The 15,180-nt window shown below is 42.3% G+C and overlaps 1 protein-coding gene across 1 annotated transcript in view; it reads left to right on the forward strand.

Annotated features, from left to right (window-relative positions):
* The window catches only part of ca4a (carbonic anhydrase IV a), a 36,669-nt gene extending 22,825 nt beyond the window's left edge, over positions 1-13,844 (forward strand). Inside the window, exons 4-8 of the mRNA XM_038978899.1 lie at positions 5,984-6,129; positions 7,871-7,963; positions 9,835-9,901; positions 10,487-10,650; positions 11,552-13,844. Of these exons, the coding sequence (XP_038834827.1) occupies positions 5,984-6,129; positions 7,871-7,963; positions 9,835-9,901; positions 10,487-10,650; positions 11,552-11,731 (650 nt within the window). The 3' untranslated portion in view covers positions 11,732-13,844. The remainder of the gene's footprint in view (positions 1-5,983; positions 6,130-7,870; positions 7,964-9,834; positions 9,902-10,486; positions 10,651-11,551) is intronic.
* The last annotated feature ends 1,336 nt before the right edge of the window (positions 13,845-15,180 follow it).

A 15,180-nucleotide genomic window follows, 5' to 3' on the forward strand; every position in this document is an offset into this window, starting at 1 on the left:
GTCATACGCACATCCTTAAAAACATACACTACCGGTCAAAAGTTTTAGAACACCTACTCATTCAAGGGTTTTTCTTAATTTTTACTATTTTCTATATCGTATAATAATAGTGAAGACATCAAAACTATGAAATAACACATGGAATCATGTAGTATTGGATAGAAAACACTCTGAAGTTTCTAAAACGGTTAAAATAATGTCTGTGAGTATAACAGAACTGATATGGCAGGCGAATTCTTTTTTTTTTTTTTTAGGTGTCTGCCCATCCAAATCCTTGTTTATGGGAAAATCAGGAATATCTCCCAGATTGCAGTTCCTAGGGCTTCCACTAGATGTCAACAGTCTTTTGAAAGAGGTTCAGGCTTGTTTTTTGAAAGATGAGCTAGAATTTGTAGTTTTTCTAGGTGGCTCCCATTTTGGCTGTAGTATTGTGGCGTGCGTGGATGAGAGCGCGCACATCGTTATTTATCTCCGGTAATGAACATACTATTCTCTGTCTTAAATTTTATTGACAATTTACATATTAGGGTACCTGAGGATTGATTAGAAACGTTGTTTGACTTGTTTGGACGAAGTTTATTGGTAACTTGTGAGATTAATTTGTATGCATTTTGAATGAGGGAAACCGGTGGATTACTGAATCAAGCGCGCCAACTAAACTGACTTTTTTGGGATATAAAGAAGGTCTTTATCGAACAAAAGGACAATTTGTTATGTGGCTGGGACCCTTGGGATTGCAAACAGAGGAAGATCTTCAAAGGTAAGTGATTTATTTTATCGCTATTTCTGACTTCCGTGACGCCTCTGCTTGTTTGGAAAATGTTTGTAATGCTTTTGTATGAGGGGCGCTGTCCTCAGATAATCGCATGGTATGCTTTCGCCGTAAAGCCTTTTTGAAATCTGACAATGCGGCTCGATTAACAAGAAGTTAAGCTTTTAAATGATCTAGGACCCTTGTATTTTCATGAATGTTTAATATTACGATTTTGTATTTTGAATTTGGCACGCTCCGATTTCACCGGATGTTGTCGAATTTGATCCCCGCTAGAGGGATTTACACACTTAGAGGTTAACCTCTCTTGGGTAAGGGGCAGTATTTTCACGTCCGGATGAAAAGCTTGTCCAGAGTAAACTGCCTGCTACTCAGGCCCAGATCCTAGGATAGGCATATTATTAGTAGATTTGGATAGAAAACACTCTGAAGTTCCTAAAACTGTTTGAATGATGTCTGTGAGTATAACAGAAATCATATGGCAGGCAAAAACCTGAGAAAAAAATCCAACCAGGAAGTGGGAAATCTGAGGTTTGTAGTTTTTCAACTCTTTGCTTATCCAAGATACAGTGGAAATTGGGTCATGTTGCACTTCCTAAGGCTTCCACTAGATGTCAACAGTCTTTAGAACCTTGTTTGAGGCTTCTACTGTGAAGTGGGGGCGAATGAGAGGGGATTGAGTAAGGTCTCTCCCAGAGTGCCACGATCTGACCATGCGCGTTCATGTGAGAGAGTTAGCTTGAGTTCCATTGCATTGCTGAAGACAAAGGAATTTTCCGGTTGGAACATTATTGAAAATTTATGTCAACAACATCCTAAAGATTGATTCTATACATCGTTTGACATGTTTCTACGGACTGTAACGGAACTTTTTGACTTTTCGTCTGCACCTAGTGATCGCGCGTCATGAATTTTGATTACTGGGCTAAATGTTCTAACAAAAAGGAGTTATTTGGACATCATCGAACAAAACAAACATTTATTGTGGAACTGGGATTCCTGGGAGTGCATTCTGATGACGATCATCAAAGGTAAGTCAATATTTATAATGCTATTCTGACATCTGTTGACTACACAACATGGTGGATATCTGTTTGGGTTGTGTTGGTCTCTGAGCGCCATACTCAGATTATTGCATGGTGTGCTTTTTCCGTAAAGTTTTTTTTAAATCTGACCCAGCGGTTGCATTAAGGAGAAGAGGATCTAAAATTCCATGCATAACAGTTGTATCTTTTAGCAATGTTTATTATGAGTATTTCTGTAAATTGATGTGGCTCTCTGCAAAATCACCGGATGTTTTGGAACTACTGAACATAACGCGCCAATGTAAACTCAGATTTTTGGATATAAATATGAACTTTACCGAACAAAACATACATGTATTGTGTAACATGAAGTCCTATGAGTGTCATCTGATGAAGATCATCAAAGGTCAGTGATGAATTTTATCTCTATTTCTGCTTTTTGTGACTCCTCTCTTTGGCTGGAAAAATGGCTGTGTTTTTCTGTGACTTGGCTCTGACCTAACATAATCATATGGTGTGCTTTTGTCGTAAAGCCTTTTTGAAATCGGACACTGTGGCTGGATTTACAACAAGTGTATCTTTAAAATTGTGTAAAATACTTGTATGTTTGAGGAATTTTAATTATGGGATTTCTGTTGTTTTGAATTTGGCCCAAAATCAAATCAAATCAAATCAAATTGTATTTGTCACACACATGGTTAGCAGATGTTAATGCGAGTGTAGCGAAATGCTTGTGCTTCTAGTTCTGAAAATGCAGTAATAACCAACAAGTAATCTAACCTAACAATTCCACAACTACTACCTTATACACACAAGTGTAAAGGGATAAAGAATATGTACATAAAGATATATGAATGAGTGATGGTACAGAGCGACATAGGCAAGATGCAGTAGATGGTATAGAGTACATTATATACATATGAGATGAGTAATGTAGGGTATGTAAACATAAAGTGGCATAGTTTAAAGTGGCTAGTGATACATGTATTACATAAAGATGGCAAGATGCAGTAGATGATATAGAGTACAGTATATACATATACATATGAGATGAGTAATGTAGGGTATGTAAACATTATATTAAGTGGCATTGTTTAAAGTGGCTAGTGGTACATTTTTACATAATTTCCATCAATTCCCATTATTAAAGTGGCTGGAGTTGAGTCAGTATGTTGGCAGCGGCCGCTAAATGTTAGTGGTGGCTGTTTAACAGTCTGATGGCCTTGAGATAGAAGCTGTTTTTCAGTCTCTCGGCCCCTGCTTTGATGCACCTGTACTGACCTCGCCTTCTGGATGATAGCGGGGTGAACAGGCAGTGGCTTGGGTGGTTGTTGTCCTTGATGATCTTTATGGCCTTCCTGTGACATCGGGTGGTGTAGGTGTCCTGGAGGGCAGGTAGTTTGCCCCCGGTGATGCATTGTGCAGACCTCACTACCCTCTGGAGAGCCTTACGGTTGTGGGCGGAGCAGTTGCCGTACCAGGCGGTGATACAGCCCGGCAGGATGCTCTCGATTGTGCATCTGTAGAAGTTTGTGAGTGCTTTTGGTGACAAGCCGAATTTCTTCAGCCTCCTGAGGTTGAAGAGGCGCTGCTGCGCCTTCTTCACAACGCTGTCTGTGTGGGTGGACCAATTCAGTTTGTCCGTGATGTGTACACCGAGGAACTTAAAACTTTCCACCTTCTCCACTACTGTCCCGTCGATGTGGATAGGGGGGTGCTCCCTCTGCTGTTTCCTGAAGTCCACAATCATCTCCATTGTTTTGTTGACGTTGAGTGTGAGGTTATTTTCCTGACACCACACTCCGAGGGCCCTCACCTCCTCCCTGTAGGCCGTCTCGTCGTTGTTGGTAATCAAGCCTACCACTGTAGTGTCATCCGCAAACTTGATGATTGAGTTGGAGGCGTGCATGGCCACGCAGTTGTGGGTGAACAGGGAGTACAGGAGAGGGCTCAGAACGCACCCTTGTGGGGCCCCAGTGTTGAGGATCAGCGGGGTGGAGATGTTGTTACCTACCCTCACCACCTGGGGGCGGCCCGTCAGGAAGTCCAGGACCCAGTTGCACAGGGCGGGGTCGAGACCCAGGGTCTCGAGCTTGATGACGAGTTTGGAGGGTACTATGGTGTTAAATGCTGAGCTGTAGTCGATGAACAGCATTCTCACATAGGTATTCCTCTTGTCCAGATGGGTTAGGGCAGTGTGCAGTGTGGTTGCGATTGCGTCGTCTGTGGACCTATTGGGTCGGTAAGCAAATTGGAGTGGGTCTAGGGTGTCCGGTAGGGTGGAGGTGATATGGTCCTTGACTAGTCTCTCAAAGCACTTCATGATGACGGAAGTGAGTGCTACGGGGCGGTAGTCGTTTAGCTCAGTTACCTTAGCTTTCTTGGGAACAGGAACAATGGTGGCCCTCTTGAAGCATGTGGGAACAGCAGACTGGGATAAGGATTGATTGAATATGTCCGTAAACACACCTGTACGCTCTCGTTGAATATGTCCGCCCACATACCCTAGAGAGGTTAACAAACAAATTACTGACCATTTCGAATCCCACCGTACCTTCTCCACTATGCAATCTTGTTTCAGAGCTGGTCATAGGTGCACCTCAGCCACGCACAAGGTCCTAAACAATATCATAACGGCCATCGATAAGAGACATTACTGTGCAGCCATATTCATCAACCTGGCCAAGGCTTTCGACTCTGTCAATCACCACATTCTTATCGGCAGGTTTCTCAAATGACTGCTTTGCCTGGTTCACCAACTACTTCTCAGATAGAGTTCAGTGTGTCAAATCAGAGGGCCTGTTGTCCGGAACTCTGGCAGTCTCTATGGGGGTGCCACAGGGTTCAATTCTCGGGCCGACTCTCTTCTCTGTATACATCAATGATGTCGCTCTTGCTGCTGGTGATTCTTTGATTCACCTCCACGCAGACGACACCATTCTGTATACTTCTGGCCCTTCTTTGGACACTGTGTTAACTAACCTCCAGACGAGCTTCAATGCCTCCAGACGAGCTTCTCCTTCCGTGGCCTCCAACTGCTCTTAAATGCAAGTAAAACTAAATGCACGCTCTTCAACCGATTGCTGCCCGCACCTGCCCGCCCGTCCAGCATCACTACTCTGGACGGTTCTGACTTAGAATATGTGGACAACTACAAATACCTAGGTGTCTGTAAACTCTCCTTCCAGACTCACATTAAGCATCTCCAATCTAAAATTAAATCTAGAATTGGCTTCCTATTTCGCAACAAAGCATCCTTCACTAATGCTGCCAAACATACCCTCGTAAAACTGAACATCCTACCGATCCTCGACTTCGGCGATGATGCTACTCAACAAATTGGATGCAATCTATCACAGTGCCGTCCGTTTTGTCACTAAAGCCCCATATACTACCCACCACTGCCTAATGTCAGCTCACTGGTCACCATAGCAGCACCCACCCGTAGCACGCGCTCCAGCAGGTATATCTCACTGGTTACCCCCAAAGGAAGAATTGGCCAGTTCTCTGCTGCCAATGACTGGAACGAACTGCAAAAATTGGAGACTCATATCTCCCTCACTAGCTTTAAGCACCAGCTGCCAGAGCAGCTCACAGATCACTGCACCTGTACATAGCCCATCTGTAAATAGCCCATCCAACTACCTCATCCCCTTACTGTATTTATTTATTTATCTTGCTCCTTTGCACCCCAATATCTCTACTTGCACATTCATCTTCTACACATCAATCACTCCAGTGTTTAATTGCTATATTGTAATTACTTCGCCACCATGGCCTATTTATTGCCTTACCTCTCTTATCTTACCTAATTTGCACACACTATATATAGACTTTTTCTACTGTATTATTGACTGTATGTTTGTTTATTCCATGTGTAACTCTGTGTTGTTGTATGTGTCGAACTGCTTTGCTTTATCTTGGCCAGGTCGCAGTTGTAAATGAGAACTTGTTCTCAACTAGCCTACCTGGTTAAATAAAGGTGAAATATATATATTTTTTTAAATAGTGTAAAAAATGTGCACATTTAGAAATATGCCTTTTAACTGGAAATGTTTTAATTCAAAGATAAAACATGCTGTCATTGACCTCCCCCACCTCCCTCCAAAAGCATGCAGTTTTCTATAAATATATATAACGTTTTTTAGTCCTTTGTTGTCTGATTTCCAGTGTCTTCCCCCTCAAGTTCAGGTGAACGTGCCTCACCAACCGTATGTGATTGGTGGAGACCTGGAGACGCCCTATAAGGTAGTGCAGTTCCACCTGCACTGGGGAAAGAACGGAGGACCAGGGTCGGAACACACTATCGACGGAGAGCAGTACCCCATGGAGGTAATGTCATGTACAGTGCATTCAGAAAGTATTCAGACCCCTTGACTTTCTTTTTTAAAACTTTACAGCCTTATTCTAAAATGTATCATATTGTTTTTTTCCCTCATCATCAATCTACACACAATACCCCATAATGACAAAACAAAAACAGGTTTTCAGAAAAAAACTGAAATATTGAATTTACATAAGTATTCAGACCCTTTACTCAGTAATTTGTTGAAGCTCCTTTGGCAGCGATTTCAGACTCGAGTCTTCTTGGGTATGACGCTACAAGCTTGGCACATCTGTATTTGGGGAGTTTCTCCCATTCTTCTCTGCAGACCGTCTCTAGCTCTGTCAGCTTGGATGGGAAGCGTCGCTGTACAGCTGTTTTCAGGTCCCTCCAGAAATGTTCGATCAGGTTCAAGTCCGGGCTCTGGCTGGGCCACTCAAGGTCATTCATAGACTTAGACCCGAAACCACTCCTGCGTTGTCTTTGCTGTGTGCTTAGGGTTGTTGTCTTGTTGGCAGGTGAACCTTCGCCCCAGTCTGAGGTCCTGAGCAATCTAGAGCAGGTTTTCATCAAGGGTCTCTGTGTACTTTGCTTCGTTCATCTTTCCCTCGATCCTGACTAGTCATCCAGTCCCTGCCACTGAAAAACATCCCTACAGCATGATGCTGCCACCACCATGCTTCACCGTAGGGATGGTGCCAGATTTCCTCCAGACGTGACACTTGGCATTCAGGCCAAAGAGTTCAGTCTTGGCTTCATCAGACCAGAGAATCTTGTTTCACATGGTCTGACAGTCTTTAGGTGCCTTTAGGCAAACTCCAAGTGGGCTGCCATGTGCCTTTTACTGAGGAGTGGCTTCAATCTGGCCACTCTACCATGAAGGCCTGATTGGTGGAATGCTGCAGAGATGATTGTCCTTCTGGAAGGTTCTCCCATCTCCACAGAGGAACTCTGGAGCTCTGTCAGAGTGACCATCGGGTTCTTGGTCACCTCCCCGAACAAGGACCTACTCCCCCAATTGCTCAGTTTGGCTGGGCGGCCAGCTCTAGGAAGAGTCTTGTGCCTCAACACAGTCCTTTCTCAGAGCTCTACGGACAATTCCTTCGACCTCAGGGCTTGGTTTTTGCACTGACATACACTGTCAACTGTTCAACCTTATATAGACAGGTGTGTGCCTTTCCAAATCATGCCCAATTAATTGAATTTACCACAGTTGGACTCCAATCAAGTTGTAGAAACATCTCAAGGATGATCAATGGAAACAGGATGCACCTGCGCTCAATTTCGAGTCTCATATGTAAATAAGGTATTTCTGTTTTTTATTTTTAATACATTTGCAAAAATGTCTAAAACCCTGTTTTCGCTTTGTAATAATTAGGTATTGTGTGTAGATTGATGAGGAAAAACATTTTGGGGATCAATTTTAGAATAAGGCTGTATTGTAACAAAATGTGGAAAAATTCAAGGAGTCTGAAAACTTTCTGAATGCACTGTAGGATGGCCACACGCATGCAAGCACACACACACACACAAACACAGTGGTTGTAACAGCAGAACAATATACGCACAGGTCATTACAGGCATTTATTTTGTAAACAACTTTTGATTGACATTTTCTCAAGGTCAATTAAACACAATCAAAATGATAACAAATCCATAACCTGAGCCCAGATGGTGTTTAAATGCTACTATTGGGAACGGCTTGTGACATTATCTGTAACACATTTCTATTGACACTCTTTTCTACAGCTGCATATTGTTCACATGAATGAGGAATACTCAAAATTGGAAGATGCCCTGAAAGACCCTATAGGAGTTGCAGTCCTTGGATTTTTCTATGAGGTTAACATTTCAATATGTTTTTATTCATATTTGCTAAACTCTTTGCCATACCCAGTCAATCTTTGACTTTGAATAGATATATCCATAGCAAGACTTAAAATGTGGAGGATAATGATATTACATTATATTATGCATGCATTATAGGACCCTGCAATAACCCTAATGGAAATCTACTGTCTTTGTCTTGTATGTGATTTAGAATATTATGTAGGTATACGTATATTTATATGTTGAGTTGTATGTAGATATGTCTTCGGAAAGTATTCAGACCCCTTGACTTTTTCCACATTTTGTTACATTACAGCTTTATTTTTTAAAATCGATTTCATTTATTTTTTCCCCCCAATCTACACACAATACCCCATAATGACAAAGAAAAAACAGGTTTTTAGAAATGTTTGCAAATTTAGTCAAAATAAAAACACAAATATCTTATTTACATAAGTATTCAGACCCTTTGCTATGAGACTCGAAATTGAGCTCAGGTTTATCCTGTTTCCATTGATCATTCTTGAGATGTTTCTACAACTTGATTGGAGTCCACCTGCGGTAAATTCAATTGAGTGGACATTATTTCGAAAGGCACGCACCTGTCTATATAAGGTCCGTTCCTACAGTTGACAGTGCATGTCAGAGCAAAAACCAAGCCATGAGGTCGAAGCAATTGTCCGTAGTCTTCCGAGACAGGGTTGTGTTGAGGCACAGATCATTTCTGCAGCATTGAAGGTCCCCAAGAAAACAGTGGCCATCATTCTTAAATTCAAGATGTTTAGAGCCACCACGACTCTTCCTAGAGCTGACCGCATGGCCAAACTGAGTATTCGGGGGATAAGAGCCTTGGTCAGGTAGGTGACCAAGAACCTGCTGGTCACTCTGACAGAGCTCTAGAGTTCCTCTGTGGAGATAGGAGAACCTTCCAAAAGTACAACCATCTCTGCAGCACTCTACTAATCAGGCCTTAATGGTAGAGTGACCAGACGTAAGCCACTCCTCAGGAAAAGGCACGTGTCAGCCCACTTGGAGTTTGCCTAAAGGCACCTAAAGACTCTCAGACCATGAGAAACAAGATTATTTGGTCTGATGAAACCAAGATTGAACTCTTTGGCCTGAATTCCAAGCATCACGTCTGGAGGAAACCTGGCATCATCCCTACGGTGAAGCATGGTGGTGGCAGCATCATGCTGTGGGGATGAGCATCAGCGGCAGGGACTGGGAGACTAGTCAGGATCGAGGAAAAGATGAACGGAGCGAAGTACAGAGAGATCCTTGGTGAAAACCTGCTCCAGAGGGCTCAGGACCTCAGACTGGGGCGAAGGTTCCCCTTCCAACAGGACAACTACCCTAAGCACACAGCCAAGCCAACACAGGAGTGGCTTCGGGACAAGACTCTGAATTTCCTTGGAGTGGCCCAGCCAGAGCCCGGACTTGAACCTGATCGAACATCTCTGGAGAGACCTGAAAATAACTGTGCAGCAACACTCCCCATGCAACATGAAAGAGCTTGAGAGGATCTGCAGAGAAGAATAGGAGAAACTCCCCAAATACAGGTGTGCAAAGCTTGTAGCATCATATCTAAGAATCCTCGATGCTGTAATCGTTGCCTAAGGTGCTTCAACATAGTACTGAGTAAAGGGTCTGAATACTTGTGTAAATGTGATATTTTTTTATAAATTAGCAACAATTTCAAAAATCTATATTTTTTTCATTATGGGGTATTGTGTGAAGATTGATGAGTAAAAAAATAACAACAATTTAATCCATTTTTGAATAAGGCTGTAAAGTAACAAAATGTGGAAAAAGTCAAGGGGTCTGAATACTTTCCGAAGGCACTGTATGTACGTGTCATGATTCTTATTTCGTATCGTTTTCAGGAATCCCTCAGTGCCAACAGAAAATATGATCCTGTTGTAAGAGCCCTCCAGACCATCATGACAACTGGTGAATAAATGTCATAACTAATATTTCCTCTAGCAACCGTATGTGTTATTCAGATCCATCTTGCTAACAATATAACATGTCTCATAAATTTGATTTACAAAATTGCATACAAAGCTACACTCACAGCTGAGACACTGAAATGAGTATCTGCTAAGATTTATGTATCTTTGTACATGTAATACATAATTCATTCTGTGTATTTTAGTTCCTGTGTAGCAGATACTGTTCATCATTACATACAGTAGTTTTATTTTGTTGATGCGCAACGATCAACAAGAAAGGCTGAGGTGATTAGATGTCTTCCCTAATTTCTTCAATGCTTTCCTCTGTGTCTTGTCCTATCAGCCCCAAGATGCCAACGTTTCCATGAATACATGCTACGATGAATGTAACTTTGTACAGTATGTAACATGTGCATTGCAGAAATAATTTGTCTCAATTTGTTCTGTTTCTCCCGCATTCTGTTTGTCTGCAGGTACCGACACCAATGTTTTGCTAAGATTAATATAACTTCAGTGTAGCAAATACAATTTGTCTGTTTGTTTCATTGCTCAATGTTTCTCAATGTACGCTGTGTTGTTGCAGGTGCCAATACAACTCTGGTCTCAGTTTCTCTGGAACAGCTGATTCCTCCCCAGCAGAACCTAACCAACTACTACCGCTACAAGGGCTCCCTCACCACCCCCGGCTGTACTGAGTCTGTGATCTGGACTGTGTTCGAGAAGCCCATCCCTCTCAGCAGAGACCAGGTAGAGCAGCTCGTTAACCCAACATCTTGCTGGCCAGTGGTGTAAAAGTAAAAATAGGTAAAGTAAAAAGTAAAAATACTTTGAAGTACTACTTAAGTAGTTTTTGGGGGTATCTGTACTTTACTTAAGTATTTATATTTTGACTACTTTTACTCCACTACATTCCATAAGAAAATGTGTATTTTTTACTCCCATACATTTTCCCTGACACCCAAAAGTACTCGTTCCATTTCGAATGCTCAGACAGGACAGCAGGTAAATTCACACACTTATCAACACATTTTCATCCCTACAGCCTCTGAAGAGATGACTCACTAAACATTCCAACAAAAATGACTCACTAAACACAAATACTGTGTTTGTAATTTATGTTTGAGTGTGCCTCTAGCTATCTGTAAAAACAAATAAATACAAGAAAATCGTGCTGTCTGGTTTGCTTAATATAAGGAATTTTATTGATAACATTTACTTACACTTTTGACTTTATCTCAAATATGACAATTCAGTACCTTTTCTACCACCGTACTTAATTACATTTTAAACCAGATACTTTTAGACTTTTACTCAAGTAATATTTTATTGGGTGACTCACTTTTCCTTGAGTCATTTTCTATTAAGGTATCTTTACTTTTACTCAAGTATGACAACTGAATACTTTTCCCATCACTGTTTGTACCTTATGAAACACTCTGGAAGCAGAGAAGTTATGTGGTAGAGAGCCGAGGCATTCTGTCTGTCTAAAAATACTTCTGTGAAGAGAGTCTGTTAGTCTGGCTTTGAGTAGTTGAACAAAACGCACCAGTAGATACACTGTGTTCATTTTATATGATACTTATTGTTACTTTTAATATCAACTGCGTCTCAGTGACCTTTGTGCCTGTGTGTTCTTTCCATCTTCGAGCTGCGGGTGTTCTCAGACCTCCAGTTTAAGGATGGCAAGCCTATGGTGGGTACATTCCGGCCGGTGCAACCCCTGAATGGCCGCGTGGTGTACCGGTCGGGAGGCGTTGTGGTAGTGGCCAGCACTGCAATCCTCATGGCCTCCTTCACCATGGCGATGGGACTGTCACAGCCCAACTAGAGGAAGGAAGGCTTTCTGAGTGAGCCGCACCACGACATGCATGAACACAATGAGTTCTCAAAACCAAAAACCAAACAACCAACTGACAAACTAAAGTACAGCACCAACCAACAGCCATGCCCTAAACATTCAGCCTGAAAACCAACACGCCCCAGGCCCTTACGATACATCATAGTGATTCATGAGTTCTAGAGTTCTTGAATTATCGAGTTCTGTAGCTCGAGTTCTAAAGTTCACAAGTCCTACAGTCCATATGTTCAACTTCCCTCACCGTCCAATGTCAGATCAATTTAGAGTCCTCAGCCTAAATTTACAATACAAAATGTGAGGAGCCTCTGCTCAGTGCTCAGGTCGTTGGGTCGCTGCACTAGAGTCTAAACATAGACGTCAATAAATCCATGACCTAGTTGGTACTAGACTGCCACGTGACCATGTTCTTAGAACGGAATGTGTGAATGGTTTGTCATAGCTAATAATAGATAGCACTCATAAATACTCTCCAGTTAAAACCTAGGAGAGGAGAAGAGAGAGATGCCATGGCCTTGCCTTTCCCTCTGCATTGCCCTCTGCAACTCCTATTTCCACCACCACTGTCACCAGTCAGGTGGGGATTCTATGCCACCCACCACGGGCCAGGCAAATTATCTGAGGGGTGAGGGGAACGGAGGTCCCCTAGCTCCAGGTGAATCACCCACCATAGGGTAATAGAAGGGCACAGGCTGATGATGATCGCAACGGACCATGCTATTCTGTGTGTTACCGAGTTAAGAGGCTGAACTGTCCCTGTCCCGACTCCCAGATCCCCAGTCACATATGAGTTCCACGAGGAGGAGATGGAGGATAATAATGATGATGATGCAGTGATGGGGCGAAGAGCTTGTCGGCTCCCTGCAAAACTGCTCTGACATTAGGTCATGAGGCAAGTGACAGGGGGATTCTGAAGACGCAGTTTCTAGAAGCTAAATACAGCAATGTTTAAGATAAATAAATAATTAATTAATAAATAGATAGATTAATCAATTGATTTGAAAAATTGACTTATTGATTGATACTTATTGAACCATTGTCATTACAGTGTTCTGACCAATTATCCATTTAGCATTGATCTGCATGTTCTCTCGTGCTGTAATCTTGCTGTAACAGAACTACAGTACAGTACCATACAGACTGTACAACTGTAGCACAGCTTTCTACCCAGCCACCATGGACACTTCAGTAACTTTATACTCCTTCTCCACCAGCTAGGCCAATTAAACTGTCTCAGGTTCATCTTTGCGAACATGCGACTTGTGTCCATGGCTTGTATTGCAGGGTCTCGGATGCATTGAATTATACCCACTGTGAATTATTACTACATTCAATATTTTGACTTCTCATTTTATTTATTCACATGGCTTCTATCTAGCTAATTCAAGCAAGAGATTTGTGAGTTTCTTGTGAATAAGACAAGATTGAAGTGGGAATAAATTAGAAATGTTCCATTGTTTCATAACGCACCAATGTTATATTTCTATACTCTGACATTTGTACACATGTATTTATGTACTGTATGTGTCATGCCTGCTCCCGCTTCCCCTCTCTGGCGCTCGAGGGTACCAGGCTGTCCTTCATTACGCACACCTGTCACCATCATTACGCGCATCAGCGCTCACTGGACTCACCTGGACTCCTTTACTTTGTTGATTGCCCCTTTATATCTGTTTGCTCCTCAGTTTATTCCCCGTGTCAACATTGATGTCGTTATGTTTTCCCCTGTCCAGACGCTGTCCTTGTTTGTTTCTTGTCTATTATCCATTAAATGTTCACTCCCTGTACCTGCTTCTCGTCTCCCAGCATCGGTCCTTACAGTATGTGTATATTGACATATAAAGACACACTGTTGATGTTATTTATATAGCTAGTTATTTAAAAGTTTATATATTGACATCTATCAGAAAGAAGAACCAACCCAAAAAAGTTAAATTGACTGCATTATCAAGTGGTTTCTGACCAGTTCAAAATACCTGTACTCTTGGAATGATGTATGTTGACGTTCAAAAGTATTGAATAGTTTAGTTTGTTTGTGTGTAATGCTTGAAACTGTTATAAGTGATATGGAGAATGTGTTCCGATTGAACAATAAACTACTGACATGCCTTTTCAATGCTTTGGTCTGTCTGGTTCATTGTCAAATTGTTCATTGTTCGACGAGCAGGTGTCCACATATTTTGCTCATGTTGTGTATGTATGATTGGCATGAGCAAGAAAAGGTGTGTGTGTACACGTGCATGTGTAAGTGTGTCTGCTCTTTGAATTCAATGACAAACACAGGTTCCTGCCTCAGCTTCTGAGTTACTGCTAATCCCTACTGTACCCTGAAAGGTGCTAATCTAAGATCAAGTGTTCTGGCTCTGAATCATTTTATCTGGGGGCTCAAAGTCTGTGGTTCGGACAGACCGTTTCTGCTTGTCTCGGTCTGTCAGAGAGTCTGATCTCAGTCCTCTAATCCTTTTCTAATTGACTTGTTCTGGGTGTTTGGGTGCTGTCTTTGGCTCACACACACACACACACACACATGCACACGCACACGCAAACGCTCGCAAACACTACACACCACACACAGAATCCTGGTAAGATGATGCCGACAGAGACGGTCGCTTGTTGCTAGATCCTTCTCAACTTTGCGGTTTTCTATTGTTTTTAGTGTTTGTTTTTTTACTTAATTTGCTCAGAACATTTCTGGTATTATTTTTTTATTTTTTTTATTCGGCTTTCCAGAGCTGAACCCTTTGTTTGGATTCTCTGAAACAGTCCTACTCATACCTGGCGCCTTAACCAGGAAGAGGCGCCGGCGTTAACGTGGTAGGAGAGGTGGTGTTTTAGTGAGGCTGAGAAAATGGAATTCCTAGTATTTTACTAGTCAATGTTCAGTATCTGGACGATAAGGAGGATCAATCAATCAAACGTATTTATAAAGCCCTTTTTACATCAGCCAATGTCAAAGTGCTGTACAGAAACCCAGCCTAAAACCCTAAAACAGCAAGCAATGCAGATGTAGAAGCACGGTGGCTAGGAAAAACTCCCAGAACCTAGGAAGAAACCTAGAGAGGAACCAGGCTCTGAGGGGTGACCAGTCCTCTTCTGGCTGTGCCGGGTGGAGATTATAACAGAACATGGCCAAGATGTTCAAACGTTCATAGATGACCAGCAGGGTCAGATAATAATCACAGTGATTGTAGAGGGTGCAACAGGTCAGCACTTCAGGAGTAAATATCAGTTGGATTTTCATAGCCGATCATTCAGAGTTAGAGACAGCAGGTGTGGTAGAGTCCAAAACAGCAGGTCCGGGACAAGGTAGCACATCCAGTGAACAGATCAGGGTTCCATAGCCACAGGCAGAACAGTTGAAACTGGAGCAGCAGCATGACCCGGTGGACTGTGGACAGCATGGAATAATCAGGCCAGGTAGT

Source organism: Salvelinus namaycush, chromosome 3, assembly GCF_016432855.1.
Source record: "Salvelinus namaycush isolate Seneca chromosome 3, SaNama_1.0, whole genome shotgun sequence".
Lineage (NCBI taxonomy): Eukaryota > Metazoa > Chordata > Actinopteri > Salmoniformes > Salmonidae > Salvelinus > Salvelinus namaycush.